General features: G+C 38.0%; 1 protein-coding gene across 4 annotated transcripts in view; it reads left to right on the top strand.

The window, feature by feature from the left end:
- Positions 1-14,989, top strand: part of GPRIN3 (GPRIN family member 3) — a 67,724-nt gene extending 52,735 nt beyond the window's left edge. For all 4 annotated transcript variants that reach the window (XM_010376282.2, XM_030916808.1, XM_030916811.1 and 1 more), the window contains one exon: positions 6,062-14,989. In XM_010376282.2, the coding sequence (XP_010374584.2) occupies positions 6,186-8,516 (2,331 nt within the window). In that variant the 5' untranslated portion in view covers positions 6,062-6,185 and the 3' untranslated portion in view covers positions 8,517-14,989. The remainder of the gene's footprint in view (positions 1-6,061) is intronic.
- Positions 14,990-17,672: the final 2,683 nt, after the last annotated feature.

Here is a 17,672-nt window from a genome sequence, read left to right as displayed (position 1 = left end):
AACTTGCAAATAAAAGGTTCCCTCTCCTCTAAGGAGATATGTATAGATATATAGATATCTATAAAAATTAAAAAAAATTTTCTTTCTTTCCATTTTCTTCTCAGAGTTACAGTTAATAAGGAAGCAGCATAGGAAGGGCCCAGGCATTAGCATCCATTAGAATTCAGTTCAACAAGAATTACAGGTATTCCACCTTGAGTGGGTTACTTAGCCTCTGGGCCTCAGTTTCCCTCCCTGTAAAAGGTGGATAATGTTTACCCTGCAGTCTCGCTGTATTACCAGAACAAGGCTTTAAGTCTTTGCTCATGATTTTAAGGATAGGTGCCAAAAGAGTCTGCTGTTAAGGAGACGGTGCCCATTAAACAAAGATAAACTCACTTAGCGTACCATTAGCTTCTGTGTGATTTCTGCTCAATTCAGGAAGAATTTATAATGTTACAGCGAGTCTTTTAAGAAAATCCTTATTTGCTGAGCCCTCTTCTCAACCAGGTCTTGACCTTAGGCATCTTTGTTCATCTTTTGCAGAGTCCAGTTTTAACAAGAATCTTGTTAAGCCAGTTTAGAGAGAATTCCCCATCCCTGACATCTGATCACTTTGGTCAACCATGCTTTCAACAAGAATTTGTTAAGTGGTTTAGTAAAAATCCCCCTTCACTTGATGTCTCCTCTTAGTAATTTTAAATCCACTGACACACCTGCCCCCCACCACAACCCTCTCCTTGGCTACATATCTCTACTTGTTCTTGTTGTATTTGAATTTGAGGCCCATCTCTCCACCCTATTGCAATATTCTTGATACCCATCACAAAAGTCCTGAATAAAGTATTCTTACCATTTTAACAAGTGTCAGAATAACTTTTTCTTTAACACAGATAAAAGCTTAAATCACCAAGGTTTCTAAAAGAGGCTAACACTTATATGGTGCTTAATATGTGCCAAGATGCTGTTTGTTCTAAAGGCCAAATCTATTCCTCATGACAACCCAGTGAGGCAGTACTATTATTATCCTCAGTTTATAGATTAAACTGGGGCCCTGAGAGGTTGAGTTACTTGTCCAAGCACACAGAGCTAAAGCTAGGTAGTGAAACTGATATTCTAATCCAAGGAGTCTTCCCCAGAGTCCATGTTCTTAAACACAATGTCAGACTGCCCTCAGAGGCCTGAAAATTAGAGTGGAAAGTCTACTTTGTCAGTACTCTTAGCACAAGGTCTTCAAACCCAGCTGCACACACAACCCCAGCTAAGTAATGTTAACAAGTGTAGCAGGACCCCTGGGGAATGGGTCACTTGGAGAGTCCCCGCCCATCAAGAGGGACAGTTCTTCTCAGTGCCACCTAGTTGTTGCCATCTGGAAATGCAAACCTTACAATAAATAGAAGCAAGGGAGAAATCTGGATTTGTATGAAAGATCTCTTCAATTCAAAAGAAAAAGAAGGAAAAGAAAGGGAAGGGAATAGGGAAAGAGCTCCATCACTGTGGAAAACAGTGTGGTGATTCCTCAAAGACCTAAAAAGAGAACTACCATTCAACCTAGCACTTCCATTATTGTGTCTATTCCAAAGGATTATAAATCATTCTGTCATAAAGACACATGCATGTGGATGTTCATTGCAGCACTATTCACAATAGCAAAGACATGGAATCAACCTAAATGCCCAACAATGATAGACTGGATAAAGAACATGTGATACATATACACCATGGAATACTATGCAGCCATAAAAAAAGAATGAGATCATGTCTTTTGCAGAAACATGGATGGAGCTGGAGGCCATTATCCTTAGCAAACTAATGCAGGAACAGAAAATCAAATACTGCATGTTCTCACTTTTCAGTGGGAGCTAAATGATGAGAACACATGAACATATACAGGAGAACAACAGACACTAGGACTTATCAGAGGGTGGAGAGTGGGAGGGGGGAGAGGATCAGAAAAAACTAACTAATGAGTACTAGGCTTAATATCTGGATGATGAAATAATCTGTGCAGCAAACCCCTGTGACATGCGTTTACCCATATAACAGACCTACCCATTTACCCCTGAACTTAAAAAAAAGTTTAAAAAAAGAGAAAGAAGGAAAAAGAAAGGGAAGGGGAAGGGGAAAGGAAAGAGGAAGAGAAAGCCATGCAGCACACACACTCCACACACACACACACACACACACACACACACACGCACACTGATGCAACACACCCTTCTGTAGAAGGGACTCATTCAGTCTGGGAGCCACCTGTTTGCATCTTATTTTTAGTGCAAGTTATTAAATCATACCATAATGGACTCTGGTTGATGATAAAGACATATACTCCCCACTCTAAACCAACAAGTAGTTATACTTTTTAAATGTCCGATTTGTCTGACCTACTGGAGCCCATAGATTTCTGACATTCAGTGAGGGAGGGAAGGAGGGTTGGTTCAGAGCTTGGGTGAGTCTCTTCTGGGCTCGGGGAGATGCTGTGACAATTCCATTAGCAGACAGATTGGGGAGTAGTATTGATTTGTTATCTATGCATAAATACAGAGATTTCGAGTGTCAGGTGTTAGCCAAGCAATTTGGGCTTTTTTTCTTGATCTTCAACTGATGGACAATTAAACCTCTATTACCAAAGCAAATGAAATAAAACACACTTTCAAAGTTAAACTAACAGCTGTGTGTTAGAAATGGAAGTGAACACAATGGACTTCTGAGAGTTTTGTGAAGTCATCTTCATCTAAATCTTTTAACTTTCAGTTGCTGAACTTTGAGCTGCTCATGTTTTATAGTCCTCTTTGGCGAACAAGCTTCCTTGACACCAGCCTTACAACACAGGAGATATTCTGTGTCCCTGGCTTTATGAGACCTTCCAACTTTTCATAGCAGGTGTTCAGTGTTCTTGGTTTTAGTTATCTAAACCTGGATTACAGATACATAAAGTTTAATAAGTAAGATAACACCATTTTCTCACTTCCAAAAGCACTCTTTTACATTGTGTTTTTATTAACATTTCATGCCATGGATCAAATTTTCCTGTAAGTTTGACATTTGGCAGAGCTTCTATAATGGCCATTTTGGAGGGTAACAGGATCAATTAACAACGTTTTATACACAAGACCCTGCACTGTGTCCTGTAGAGTCAACAGAAAAGAATCAAAATGCTTCTTTCTTTTCCTTCTGGGGCTTGCAGTGTTTTTGGAAAAATGAGGCATTTATGTAAATAACAATGGTGCAAAAACAGTGCATGAAAAGAACAATGCGGAGGACACAGATGACCAACCAACCTGGAGGAGTTTTTTTTTTTTTTTTAAGAAAAGAGAGACTTCATAACTTGAAGGCTTTAGAGGGCTTCAGAAAAAAATGGGATTTAAGTGGGGCCTTGAAGAATGGGTAGGTTTTTTGAGGATGAGGAGGGCAGACAGTGGGAGGAAAAGTATAAAAAATGCAAATGCAAAAGAGAGTGAAAGACTGGCTGAGGCAGGGCAAATGATTTTGCAACAGAATACTGGGGTAAGGAAGAAACAGAAGAGAAACCTAGAGAAATGGTTTGAGCAGAAAGCAGTTAAGACCAGGGATGGGAAAATATTGAACCTATTCATATAAAGAATGAAGTTAGAAGGAAGAGCTTGTGTAGAGGAGAAAATACATTCTATTATTGTTAGGTCTTATGTAATAGTAGGTCTGCTAGATTACATTGAGCTAAAAGATAAAATTATGTATTTTCAAAATCTGGGCCCAACCGGATTTGATTTTGCCTTACTTTGACACTTTGTAGCCTGAGTGAAGATCATACAGTTTGATGTATTATTCATCATGTGCAAAGAACTGGAATCCATGAATTTTGGAGCTGGAATGATCCTCAGAAATCATTTAATTGATTTTGCCAGTGAGTCAGTTTGGGGTTCAGAAAGATTAAGTGATTAGCCTGAGGTAATATGGCTTATTAATAATAAATATTAAAGGAGTCATCCACTAATTTCTGATCCATTGCTTTATCCACATGACCTAGTGTATAGTTACCTTTCTAAAAAATGTTTATAGGTCAGGTCCATGGGCTTACACCTATAATCCTAGCACTTTCAGAGGCTGAGGCAGGAGGATCACTTGAGTCCAGGAGTTGAAGACTACCCTGGGCAACATGGAGAGACCCTGTGTCTACAAAAAACTTAAAAATTAGTTGAGCATGGTGGCATTTACCTGTAGTCCCAGCTACTTGGAGGCCGAGGTGGGAAGATAGCTTGAGCCTGGGAGGTAGAGGCTGCAGTGAGCCATGACTGCATCCCTGAACTCCAGCCTAAGTGACAGAGCAAGACTCTGTCTCAAAAAAAGAACAAAAGTTTATACATAAACACACACATATAATTTTACATAATCCTATGCCCTAAATCATTTCAGATTTTTTTAATTCAGCATTTTTCCACCTTTAGGTACTTTCATCTCCCCTCTCTGTCCACAGCTTATCACTTCCCCTCTATTTAATAAAACCTAATATGTCTCATTCCAATGTTTTTAGAATTTATGTTACCATACACAAACATATCTCTGTGTGTGCCTGTTTGTGTGCACACATATGCATTGTTTTAGGTCATTGTTTTACAAAAATGAAAATGTATATGCTGTTTTCTGGACCTTGTTTTTCTCATTCAGTCATACCTTGAGGAAATCTCTTCCATGTGAAAAGTTATAGCTGAATTATTTACTTTACTGGTTGCCTAATACTCCGTAGTAGAAATATGTCATGACTTATCCTATCATTCCCCCTATTTATAAAGACCAGTCTGCTTTTCTTCTATAAATAGTACGTCAGGAAACATCCCCATATTCATATATGTTGGCGTTTTTATTTCTGTTGATAGAGTTGGTATCACTGAGTCAAGGAAATGTGTATTTTTAGTTTTAAAAGTTAAACTGCCTCCATAAGAAAGCTGTAACAATACATATTTATTTGCACCTACAATTAATAAAAACACTTCCTTTTGCTAGGTCTCCCTAGGGCTTACTATTAAAAGTCTATTGTTTTTTAAGTTTTTGCAGATGCAACTTGTGTGAAGTAAAATTGCATTGTTACTTTATTTGCATTATTTGACTACAAATGAATTTGATCGTCTTTTCATAAGCTTGATGGTTATTTAAATTTCGTATCTTGTAAACTATGTTCTTATATTTGTTATCCATTTTTTCAATGGATTATTTGGTCTCCTTGTAAATGTTCAAGATCTCCTGCTATATTATAGGTATTTTTGCCTGCCCTCTAGGGTTATACACTTTTTATTTCCCCCAAACATCTTTTATTTTTTATGGCATCTTTTGTCATGCCATAAAATTCAGGTTTTGAATATTATTTAGTCACCTATGTTTATGTTTTCTCTTACAGTGTGTCTACCTTCTCAGAAAAAGCCTTGCTCACCTGTCTCTAGATTACATTTATAATTCCTAGGTTTTCTTATATGAGTTTATTTATTTATTTTATATTTTAACCTTTAATCCACTGCATCCACCTAGGATTTATTTTTGGAATTGGTATAATATAAAGATCTACTTTTCTTTTCTTCCAGATGAATAAACAGTTTGCCAGCTCCTTCTACGAAATAGCTCAGCCTTTCACCACCAAATTGTAATGCCTCTTTTGTCATAGATTAAGTCCCCATTTGTATTTGAATCTGTTCCTAGATTTCCTATTTCACATATCTGTTTATGCCTATTTCAATACTTACTTATTGATTTAATTAGAGTGGCTTTACAGGATTTTCTGATATCTGCTAAATCAGATTACACAAGTAACTTTTGAGGTAGTTAGCAAACTTAGGTAGATACAAGAAAAACCAATTTGCTAGACATTAGTGGGATGCGAGCAGAAACTAATATATCAGAATAATATTTTTGTAATTATAAATTTTTTCAAAATCTTTTTCTCAAGTCTATTTTTATTTAGTTTTTTCTTCTCCCTCCCCACAAGGCCTATTTTTATATCAACAGATATAGGAAGAAAAGTTTTTAATGTGCTCTTATAAAAATGACAGTTTGGTTTATTTTTCAATCCTTAAGCGATGTACTGAATTAATGATGCTCTTTCCTTGATTCACAGACTGGTTCTTCGGAGGAATCACCCCTGACTGTGTCATCACTCTGAGCTTTGACTGCACTCCCCCTCCCCTACCAGTGGGAACACTACCCGAGAGAGCTCTGGAGTGCTCCTGAAGAGAAATTCCATGGGGACTGTACCTGACCCTCTCAGATCAGCTAAAACTTCCCTGATTGCAGTTTCTGGAAAAGAAGAGGATCTAGGAGAGCCACAGGCTGCCTCACCTCGGCATCAACCAGCTCTCCTGTGTAAGAATGCCAATGGCTTCTCAAGTGCCCTTGCAGAACCAGACCTCAGCCCCAGGGCAGCTGCCAAAGCCCTGATGCAGGTTTGTGAGCATAAGACCACCCAGCCAGGTATGTCTTCTCCTGGTGTCTTCAATGAAGTCGAGAAAGCACCTGTCACATTCAACCCTCCCGGCAATTCCCAGCTGCCAGGGAGCAGCCAGCCCGCAGCGCCAGCCCCGAGTTCTGCAGCAGGAAGGGATCTTATACACACACCATTGACAATGCCTGCCAATCAGTACACCTGCCAGTCCATCCCAGGTGATCAGCCCAATGCCATCACCTCATCCGCACCTGAAGATTCCCTGATGAGATCACAGAGAGCCTCAAATAGAGAGCAACCTGAGAAACCAAGTTGTCCTGTGGGAGACATCCTCAGTAGCAGCAAAGATCAGGTGTCCTGTGAGTTTCCTTCCCCAGAAACAATCCAGGGAACAGTGCAGACTCCAGTGACAGCAACCAGGGTGGTCAGTCACTCATCCTCTCCTGTAGGTGGACCTGAAGGGGAAAGGCAAGGAGCCATCTGTGACTCTGAAATGAGGTCCTGTAAACCTCTAACTAGAGAATCTGGATGTTCAGAGAACAAGCAACCCTCTGTCACTGCCTCAGGCCCCCAAGGCACAACTTCTGTGACACCTCAACCAGCCCCCCTCACTAGCGAACCTTCGGCATGTCCCCCAGGTCCAGAGAAGGTGCTGCTGCCAGCACAGCATCCGATGTCAAGGTTCAAAGAAGCCAGTACGATGACCAGCCAAGCTGAAGGTGAAATCAAGGAAGTTCCCAGCAGGGCTTGGCAAGATGCGGAGGTGCAGGCAGTGGCGAGTGTGGAGAGCAGATCCGTCTCCACCAGCCCCAGTATCCTCACTGCATTTCTGAAGGAAAGCCCTGCTCCTGAGCATTTTGAACAAGAGCAGCTGCGTGTCATTTGCCACAGCAGTGGGAGCCACACACTGGAGCTCTCTGACAGCACGCTAGCCCCCCAGGAGTCCAGCCAGTGCCCTGGCATCATGCCACAGGTGCACATTCAGGCAGCTGCAGCTGTGCCCACCGCTTTCCAAAGGGAAAATAAACTAGTGAGCCTACCAGGTGGGGTCCTTAAAACCTCGTCAATCAATTTGGCCTCCAGTAATGCCCAGCATACGTGTAAAGAAGATGGGAGGTTAGCAGGAATGATGCCAACAGGGGAAGAATCAACTGCTAAAAAGCTCGCAGGTACTAATTCTAGCTCCCTGAAAGCTACCGCCATTGACCAGATTTCTATCAGTGCACGCAGTCAAGCTGAAACAAGTTATGGATTGGGAAAATCTGAAACCAGGCCATCTGAGTTTGCAGAGAAAACCACAAACGGCCACAAAACAGACCCAGGTTGCAAACTATCTGACTCTTGTGGCTCTATCAGCAAAGCTGACCATTCTGGGAGCTTGGATCCCACTAATAAAGGAGATGCAAGGGAAAAGAAGCCTGCATCTCCTCAGGTAGTAAAAGAAAAAGAGTCTGCTGGCACTGATACCTCGGATACCAAAACCCTACTGCTCAATCCTAAATCTCAAGAAAGTGGAGGCACAGAATCAACTGCTAATCCTACACCCTCCCCAATTAGGAAGAACCAGGAGAGCACCTTAGAAGAAAGCAGACAGACCAAGACAGCCACCAGCCTGAGCCTGCCACCTGATTCCATGGGTGACTCCAGCCCAGGTTCCGGCAAGAAGACCCCATCTCGCTCCGTCAAAGCCAGCCCACGCAGGCCCAGCCGCGTCAGCGAGTTCCTCAAGGAGCAAAAGTTAAATGTGACAGCAGCTGCTGCTCAGGTAGGACTCACTCCGGGAGATAAGAAAAAGCAGCTCGGTGCAGACTCCAAGCTCCAGCTGAAACAGTCCAAGCGTGTCAGGGACGTCGTATGGGATGAGCAGGGAATGACCTGGGAAGTGTATGGTGCGTCCTTGGACGCAGAGTCCCTGGGAATTGCGATCCAGAACCATTTACAAAGACAAATCAGAGAACATGAGAAATTAGTCAAAACTCAAAATAGCCAGACCCGGAGATCCATTTCCTCAGATTCTTCTTCAAATAAGAAGCTCAAAGGAAGGCAGCACAGTGTTTTCCAGTCCATGCTGCAGAACTTCCGACGCCCCAACTGCTGCGTCCGCCCTGCCCCTTCTTCTGTGTTAGATTGAAAGGGAGTATTTATGGGAGTTTGTGTATAAATTTACGGTATTCACATGTGTCCCTCTATGTCAAAGCTTGCTTAGTTTTTTGCTGCAAGACTAGGAAGAAAAAGCAAGTATTCGCTATAGGAAATTGCTATTAAAAATTGTTAGATCCTTTGACCTGGAGCTCTATAAACAAAAATGTCATTTCAATTTGAAAGAAGGAACAAGACAAGAGAAACAAGCTTCACTGAAGGTTTGCAACCTTAATAAATTGAAAATAATACTCACTGGGTTTAAAAAAATATGATGTTGTTCATAGAATTAGCATTATTATTATATCATTATACATGTATTATTTTGTATTACTGCCTCAATTTAACACACAATAGTATTCCCATTAAAATCCCTGCTTCATATTGAAAGTAGCAAAAACACTATTGGTAAAAACATTGTTATAATTTCTAGTCCTATTGCAGTAAGAGTGCTGTAACCACACAAATTTTAAATAGGTGATAAGAACCAGAATGAAAAAAAATGAGAACAAATTTGACTCATTCCTAGGCCAGACAACATTAAATAAAAGCAGTTAAATGTGTAAAATATGAAATCTGAATTGATGTTTGTAAACATCTGCAGACAACTCTTTTTATAAACCTTCTTATAGCTGTTAATAAATATAAGAAAGTTATATTAGGAACATTAGCTAAGCTTTTGACTATGAAAACTGCCTACATTAAACATGGATTTATATAGACACATTTTCCTGCACTGAAGGCAAGGCGCCTGTCTGTGATTCTGACCAAATATATTCATATTTTCTTACCCTAGAGGAAGTACATGGGACTGAATTCTTGAAAAGCATCATCAAATTAGGGATAATACTAAATTGATATTGTGCAGGTGTTCTCCATTCTACTGAGAATGCTAAGGTTCTGGTAAGAAACTATAAATAGCAGATTACCAAACACTGCTTTTTCTGTGATGATAAAAGCCTCATAAGTAACAACAACAATGTTTAATTTAGACTCCTGTAAACAGGATGCAATTTGTGATTTTTTTTAATTGGTTCAGTAACCTCCAGTAACAAATGTGATCAACACCAAATTAGAATGTGAGCTTCTTTACAATTTTTGTACATAGACTACTATCATCTAATTGCTTAAGTGTATACTCTGGAGTAAAAAGGTAACTTCTGCAAACTTACTGATTTTAAGAGAAATACCCATAATATCCTTCAAACCCAATGAAAGAAGAGGCCTGTACGAAAACATGGCTTGTGATTTGGGTGGATTATACTTCCCGGGACCCCGGCCCTACCATGTCTCCAAAAGAGATGCGTGTCCCAAGACACATGAGTGTCCTCCAAGGCACTGGCCTGGATGAGCAGCATTGGCTTGAGAACTGGGGTAGTGTGGAAAGGAAAAATGAACAACGGCCCTGGGAAGGCTTCCCTTCCTGCAGACATTGTTGGGGGAGTGCTGGTTTTAGAAAACCAGACTTAGATGCTGGAGGGGCACCGTTGCCCTCTTTGAACTCATTCCCCGTAATGAACTAGAAAAGAGTATCTAACCATAGGTATTCTCACTAGAGACTCATGTGTCCCATGGGTACAGTCAATTCACAGTATCTGTTCTGGCTTTTTTCACTTTAATTCTGTTTTGCACATTCTGAACATACGCAGGAAAAAAATCATTCCTGAACTTTAACAGCACAACCTACACTCGGCACAACCTAAAAAGCCTTTGATTTATTCTGAAGCAGTTTAACTGTAGACAAAGCTTGCATACGTGGACCAGTATTCCTCAGAGCCTGAGAGTTGTTACAGTTGTTATATTTGGAAATTAGAAGGAATTTTTTAATAAGGCACATTTTTCAGTTTCTTACTCATTGGTGTCTATTAACAATACTATGTAATGCAAAATTTCCATCAAATTACCAAGCAAATTACTATTAATGATTAGAGATTCAGCCTAAAACTCTTTCTTTGGGCCTTAAATACCCATTTGTAGTTGTGTTCGTGTCACTTCTGTCTCAGATGCCTCTGCCAGGACATAACCTCTCTGCTAGTTCTCGCTAGCTGGCTTCTCCCTCCCACATGGGCATACATGCTGTGTATACACAGAGTACAGCCTGTGTACACAGTAGCAGCTGTCAACAGTGCCTACTCCAGATGGGTGGCCCCAGGTAATCCTCTGCTGTGAAGTGGCTAGAACAGGCTGTCCCTGCATTAAAATAGGCGAGAATAAGGAATTTCGCATCTAGTAATAATATTTATTTTCATGACTTTAGAGTAACCACATTATTTGTAAACAGTTAAATGAAACAGAGGCCTGAGAGAGTTGTAGGCATTTGTCTCACATTAAATACATTAAAATTGCTAGCTTTGCTATTGTGGTTATGCCTCTCAAAACTTTAAGAAAATTTGTTTAATGTACTAAGTTTAACTGGTTTTCTTCGGTGCTAGAACTAAATTATTCACTTGTACAACACTCAAGAGATTGTCACAAAATATTACAAAAATATTGTTTGTTTTGTTGCTCATTAAGTCCTATAGAACTAACAGCTTTTAAGGACAATAACAGAAATATATCTTCAGATGGATAAATAAGATAGGGACCTACTCAAGACAGCAGCATTTTTATATTGTGATACCTCCCCTAAGTTACTCTCACAATAAAACCTTATTTGAGAATTTTCCTTCACTTCAATCTAGGACATAGCATTAGGCATTTAGTATACCTTATTTGTAAAACCTAAGGTTCATTCAACAGATGAAGTTGCAAAACAGTTTTCGTGGCAGACTCTTTGAACTTGCTCAGTTTTTTCCTTACTTTACCTGCATGACACACATTGGGTTGAAAGTTGTCTGGTTTTACCCTTCATTTCTCTTATATATGATTTGGTTCTTTTTCATGCATTTTGTTTTGAAATATATGGAGGAAATATTTTATTGAATCAAGAAATAGAAAATATTCCTTAAACCAGTAGTAAAAAGATGAGTTAGAACTCCATGTCTGGAAGACAATTCAACATTTAAAATATTAAGATGCTCTGCCACTTAACAAGTGAATACTAAAATTTTTAATTTAAAGATTGATTGTTCTATTTTTATGACCATGAGAAAAATGTGACAGCTTTAGCTGTCATTTGTTTATCTTCAATGCTTTTCTAATTATGTATTTCTGGATTATTGACTTTGAATGCCACAGACCAACTACTTTACATAGAGTAAAATATTGATTAACCTTTGTGCTTTGGGTCACTGGCAAAAGTTGAACGGATTGATAAGTCAAAGTTAACCAGAAACCTTTTTGTTCATGTCTGAAATGAAATATTTATAAAATGTGTTAGTATGTTTCCTGCCTTGATAAGTTCATCTATATTGAATGTAATTTGATCTTTGATGATTTTTTTAATCTTGAGAATTCTCTGATACTGTTTGAATACCAGTGTTCACCGTGTTATACGGTTAAACATAAAAATTGAAATAAATTGAACTAAATATGCACGTGTAACATATACCTTAGAGGCTGGATTTCAGAACCAAATTCATAATAGGAGCTTACTGTCTTAAAGTAGAAAGCAGAAGAGGAAAATAGCATTTGTTTGTATTATAGCGTATTGAGGTTTCACTGTTCCTAGCTTATACTAATGTTTTTCCTCTCATTTCTGGGAATGCCTGTCATTCTGGGAATCCCTATATATAGCATACCAAGAACAGAGTAAGATGTTACTTTAAAATGTGTTTACAGAGGATATATGGAAGTGTGCTGTTAATATAAATTGTTTGGCCTTTTCTGCATCCACTTTGTTACTGTTTTGCTGCCAAAATGTGAGAAATGTGTGTCTCCTCTTCCTCCTACATATTGTGCCAAGTGTTTAAAATTTTGTTTACTCCTAGTAACACATAATTCACCACATCCCTTGTCTACTTTTATGAATCAGTATAAAGAAAAAGAATACATTAGGATAAGGTTTGCATATATGTATATATGTTTTTATTGAAAACTGGGCACTTGTAGCCTTGTGTAGACCTCTCCCTGCCTGATTTACTAATTATCTGTAATGCTGCCATGGAGATGATGCTGTTTACTTTCTCCTGCTTTGTTCTAAGTGGTGTTTGAGAAATGAGGCCTGTGAATTTCCCTTTGTGACAGAACAGTGAACTCAGCAGTATCTTGGATAAGTGAGCCAACTACCTTATTCCCACACTGTTTTTGTCTACATGGTGAAATCAGAAGTCAAACATCCTCTTCAGTGTTTGTTATTTTACATATGTATCTGAGCATTTTGTTTTCTGTTAGCAATGCTTCTTGATGTTGTGCGTGGCCCTTTTTGGTTGATTCTCTCCAAATTCGGGTCAGCTGCTGCCACCTGGCAAATAACAGGGGATATGCTGAATCTCCTGTCCATCCTTGTAACAATATCCTTCTTAATGAAATTCTTCAACTGGCTGAGCAATTGCAAATGTCATCGGTTCAGATACATGGGCTTAAGGATGTCTATAAAATTTTAGACATTTTTGCAAATGGGAAAAAATAGTCTTGTAAATACTGAAACAGATTTCCATGAACTTTATTCTACTCTTGGAAAGAAAACAATTCTCCTTGGCTGCAGAAATCAAATAAGCTGGGTTTGCAATGTCCAAGGACATAAATGAAGATGGATTGAAATGGAAAAATTCTGTCTCCCAAGTGATCAGTGACATCTGCCAGAGGTCATTACAGCTACTTTTAACTGTGAACAGTCACCAGCTAAACTACTCACTTGCCACAACCAAATAACCTCTCTCAAAGTAAATCCAGTACATCTGTATATATGTGTAGAAAGCAGCAACAAACAATCCTGAAACATTACTTTTGGCTGTTAGGCAAGTAAAAGCGATGATAATTATAAACAACATTCAAATAACCATGGACCTTGGTTGAAATGACTTGTGGTGGCCAGAATGGTGCAACAAGATGTTATTTACAAGTTTTTTTAAGACACAAATATCTCAGATACTAATAATGAGAATAAAGACTGTTGAATATGAAATTAAAGTCAAGCAATAATGTGCCAAAAAGAGGCAGTTATACCAGCAAATGCTTCTATTATGGGCACACCATTATATAATGATGGTTTGCTTTATGAAGACTGACTGTAACCCACAGGATAAAATAAGCAAAGGCATAGTTTCTGCTTTCTTCCTGGAAAAACTTGTTTAGAAGCTTCATAAAGAGGTACAGCACTAATGATCATTAGTAAGGATACAGTTGGCATCTATGTTTTTATGCGAGCCCAGAGTGAAGAGGAGCCACTCAAAGTCTTGCTGGCTTAAAACTCAAGACAGCTGCAACCAGAAGTTTTGTTGAAATGGAGACTTTAAACTTATGGTAATTACTCTTTCTGGACACTAGCATGTAGAAAGCAATTCAATTAACTCTGCCCAGAGGATTACCAGCTTTAGCTGTGAAAAAATGGGCTCCCGGATGTAAAATCACTAAAACATGAGTACTTGTATCCAAAGAGGCTTCAAATGATGCCTTACAGAAAATGATGCTCCAGATGGGCACTTCTAATGCTAACTCTTCATCAAGTGTCTTTCTGGATTCAAGCTCAAAATTAATTGGCTGCAAAACAGTAGGAATAAAAAATTTTACACTTTAGAAAAAGATACTGATGATCAACCTGCATGGTAATAATTATAATGAGATACCCCAGTGATTTAATGATGTTAGAAAGAATTAAATGGGAGAGAAATGCTAACAACTTTCTTTATCTCTTAACTATGGAGATGTCATTCATTTATTTCTGGGGCGAAAATTATAGCTTGCTTTTTGACATCGCTGCTAGTATCGTTCTTTGTTGCTTTAAAAATTGTCTTTCTTTAGAAAAATTCTTGAACAGTTAAACAATTTTTTTCTGATTCATATCATTGCTTTCAATAACATGTAAAGGCTGTGTGTAGAGCAAACTATATAAAATGAGTAGAAAGGGCTTACTCATGTTAATGGCATCCTTAATGATTTTAGTTTAGATTCCTTAACATTTATTTTAGATCACATCTTTAAGTAACTTATTTTTCCTAATGTTTTCCATCGTGTCTTAAAATGATGCTGATATATCCGGAGATTGCAGTATTATAGTCATAGTCACCAATCCCTAGAGGAGAGGAGAGACTAATTCTTGTTTTAAGGGCCCCTGGAGATTCCTTTTATTAAGGTTGAAAAAGGTCAACACAGCCTGAAAACAAGAAAAATATATACTAGCAATTACTAAATTTCTAAATGTGTGTATCTCTGCTTTACTAATGTGTGAACAATATGTCATGCCTAATACTGTACCTGGTCGTGGTATGTCAATACATTCTGTGAGTTGTACAGTCTGAGTGATCAGTTTTCTATTTTTATGTGTAGAAAAAAATCACTTGTCATATCCCATTTAAAGGCCAATTTCTGTATTCAGGCAGGCACATGTAAATACATGAATAAAGCCAACAAAAGTGTGCACATGTATTCAGTAACAGAATTTGTCCTTTTTTTTTTGAAGGTCAGAAAGGGCTGTTTGATGTTTTTTTTTTTTTAATTGTCTCCTTGAGTAGGTAACATAATTATCACAAAGTCTGAATATAGTAATCAGTACATTGGCATGTTATTAAATATGCCAGGGCTAATTAACCATGCCATTAGTCACAGGTAAGGTCAGTTCTTTGACCACTGGGATAATTTACATTCCTCACACATCCTCTCTGTGTTAAGTGTGTGACTAGGATGTACATACTATGGGTGTGATTGTGTACATACCTTGTATGAATTATCTAAATCCTCAAAGCAGTTGCAGGAAAGAAGGAAGATGAAACAGTTGTTCAAAAGCCTCAGAAGGGCTAATCAATATATATTTTCATTTTCTACACATAAAAATGTAAATAGCTTATTCACATATATATGCACACATAATACATTTTATTTATACTAGTATATTCAAATAAATCACAAATTAAAACCACTAATTGAAAGCTACATATTTCCATGACTGCTCTGTTTTACAAATATTATTATTGGATCAGATGCCCCCCATTTAATGGTGTTACTCCCTGGTAGCAGATTTTGTGCTTAGAAAAGTCCAGCCTCTGAAGCACAGACTGGTAACTGAGTAGCTACAGAGAATTAATGCTGTTCTTTAAGCACCTAATTTTATATCTGGAAATGGCAAACAGTGATGAAAACCAATTATGTTTTGGAGACTCCTTTTGGACATGTATCAATGTGTTGATTTGCACAAACCAATAAAAACCCCACATTTTTTGGAAATGGATCCCTAGATTTCAAGCACGTATAATCACTCGAAGTGAATATGATCACAGGCATTTTTCTCTTGAGCTCAGCAAAACTATGCACTATGCTTACCAACACCAAAGAGAAGTCAAAGATTTAAATGGAGAAAAATGGCAGATGATGTTGGTGAGATAATAGGATATGAGCAATGAACCCATGGGTGGGGTTCCAGGGCACTTAAATTGCCTCATGTCTTGAGTTCCTTAAGATGGACTCAAATAAAAAATTAGTATTATCAGTAACAGGTGATACTGTGTGGACTAGGTAACAATGTTAGAATCATTAGCTGGCAAGTGTCAACTCTGGACAAGATTTGTCAGCTTATCACAATTCCAACCAGTTAATTGATATTGTTCGAATTTATCTCATTTCTTCTGAAAGGAAGTGCTCGATTAGGGATCAAAAATTCTGACCTGGTTCTTAAAACCTAACACAATTTGACCTTGAATCCTTGACACTAAAAATTACGTTGGCTGGGTATCAGATTGAAAATATGCATGGACGCTGGGCGCAGTGGTTCACGCCTGCAATTCCAGCACTTTGGGAGGACAAGGTGGGCGGATCACCTGAGGTCAGGAGTTCAAGACCAGCCTGGTCAACATGGCAAAACCCCGTCTCTACTAAAAATACAAAAGTTAGCTGGGCATGGTGGTGTGTGCCTGTGATCCCAGCTACTTGGGAGGCTGAGGTGGGAAAATCACTTGAACCTGGGAGGCAGAGATTGCAGTGAGCCAAGATCATGCCATGCCACTCCAGCCTGGACGACAGGGCAAGACTCCATCTCAAAAAAAAAAAAAAGAAAGAAAATATGAATGGAAATACCAGAATCACCCCTGATAGAGAATTCCATTTGGCAAAGTACAAACAACCACTTCTCAGTAGAAAGTTAAGAATGACATTTAAAAACATAGTCATGTTTTAGAGAATGAATGTGCCATCTTTGTATATTAAATAAAAATAAAAGATTAACCAGATATAAGAACACTACAATTACAACTAGAGTGGCAGTGTTTTTTAACTAATAGAAGTATAGATGTTTATAAGTGCAGCATACCTGAAATCTTGATGTTTGTCAATACTTATGGTTGCTTAAATGATAAATTTATGTGATTGTTTTTGGAAGATGTGTATTAATTTAAATAATACCAAGAAAAATATGACTTTAAAAATTACAGTTTTCAATATGAGAATCATTTATGTGTGTAAATATTCAACTAAGAAAGATCAAAAGTGTGGTATAATATTAAATCACTGAAGAAAAAATATTCAAAATGGAAAGTCCATTTATGAATGTATTAATATTAAAATCTAAAGTTATGTTTTTTTATAATGTCTATATACAAAGGTCATAAAATCATTTCAGAAAGTTCTCATCCTCCAGATATTGACCAATAAAACTTATTTCCTAGAAAAAAGAAGAAATGTTATAATTTATACAAAGATGAAATAAGATTTTAGAATGGCATATACTTACACCTTCATTTTGGATTTGATCTTTGAATGGATGCTTAAAATTGTGAAATTCAACTAATGACTTAGTTTTACCCTCAAAAAATTTAGAATATGATTTTTTTGCATCTCACTTTTCATAATAAATGTAATGTAGATACAATTTATTCTGGGTTCTGTTGATGTTATTGGTGTTTCCATTGCTATTGAAATCGTTCTTTTAACCATGGATGCGCAGAATCAGTTGATTTTCCATGTGACACACTTCTGCTAGGAATCTGCAGTGGAATTGGAATTACTTGCAATGAAAGAACATTTTTCTTTAATTAAAATAGAATTCCCATAGAATCAACAATGCCTCCTGGTCATCAAAAGCAAGGTTTTTCCTGTACTTGGCAGAGCAGAGTGTGTGTGT

The sequence above is a fragment of the Rhinopithecus roxellana genome, chromosome 2 (assembly GCF_007565055.1).
Source record: "Rhinopithecus roxellana isolate Shanxi Qingling chromosome 2, ASM756505v1, whole genome shotgun sequence".
NCBI lineage: Eukaryota > Metazoa > Chordata > Mammalia > Primates > Cercopithecidae > Rhinopithecus > Rhinopithecus roxellana.
This window is presented reverse-complemented; position numbering and strand designations above follow the sequence as displayed.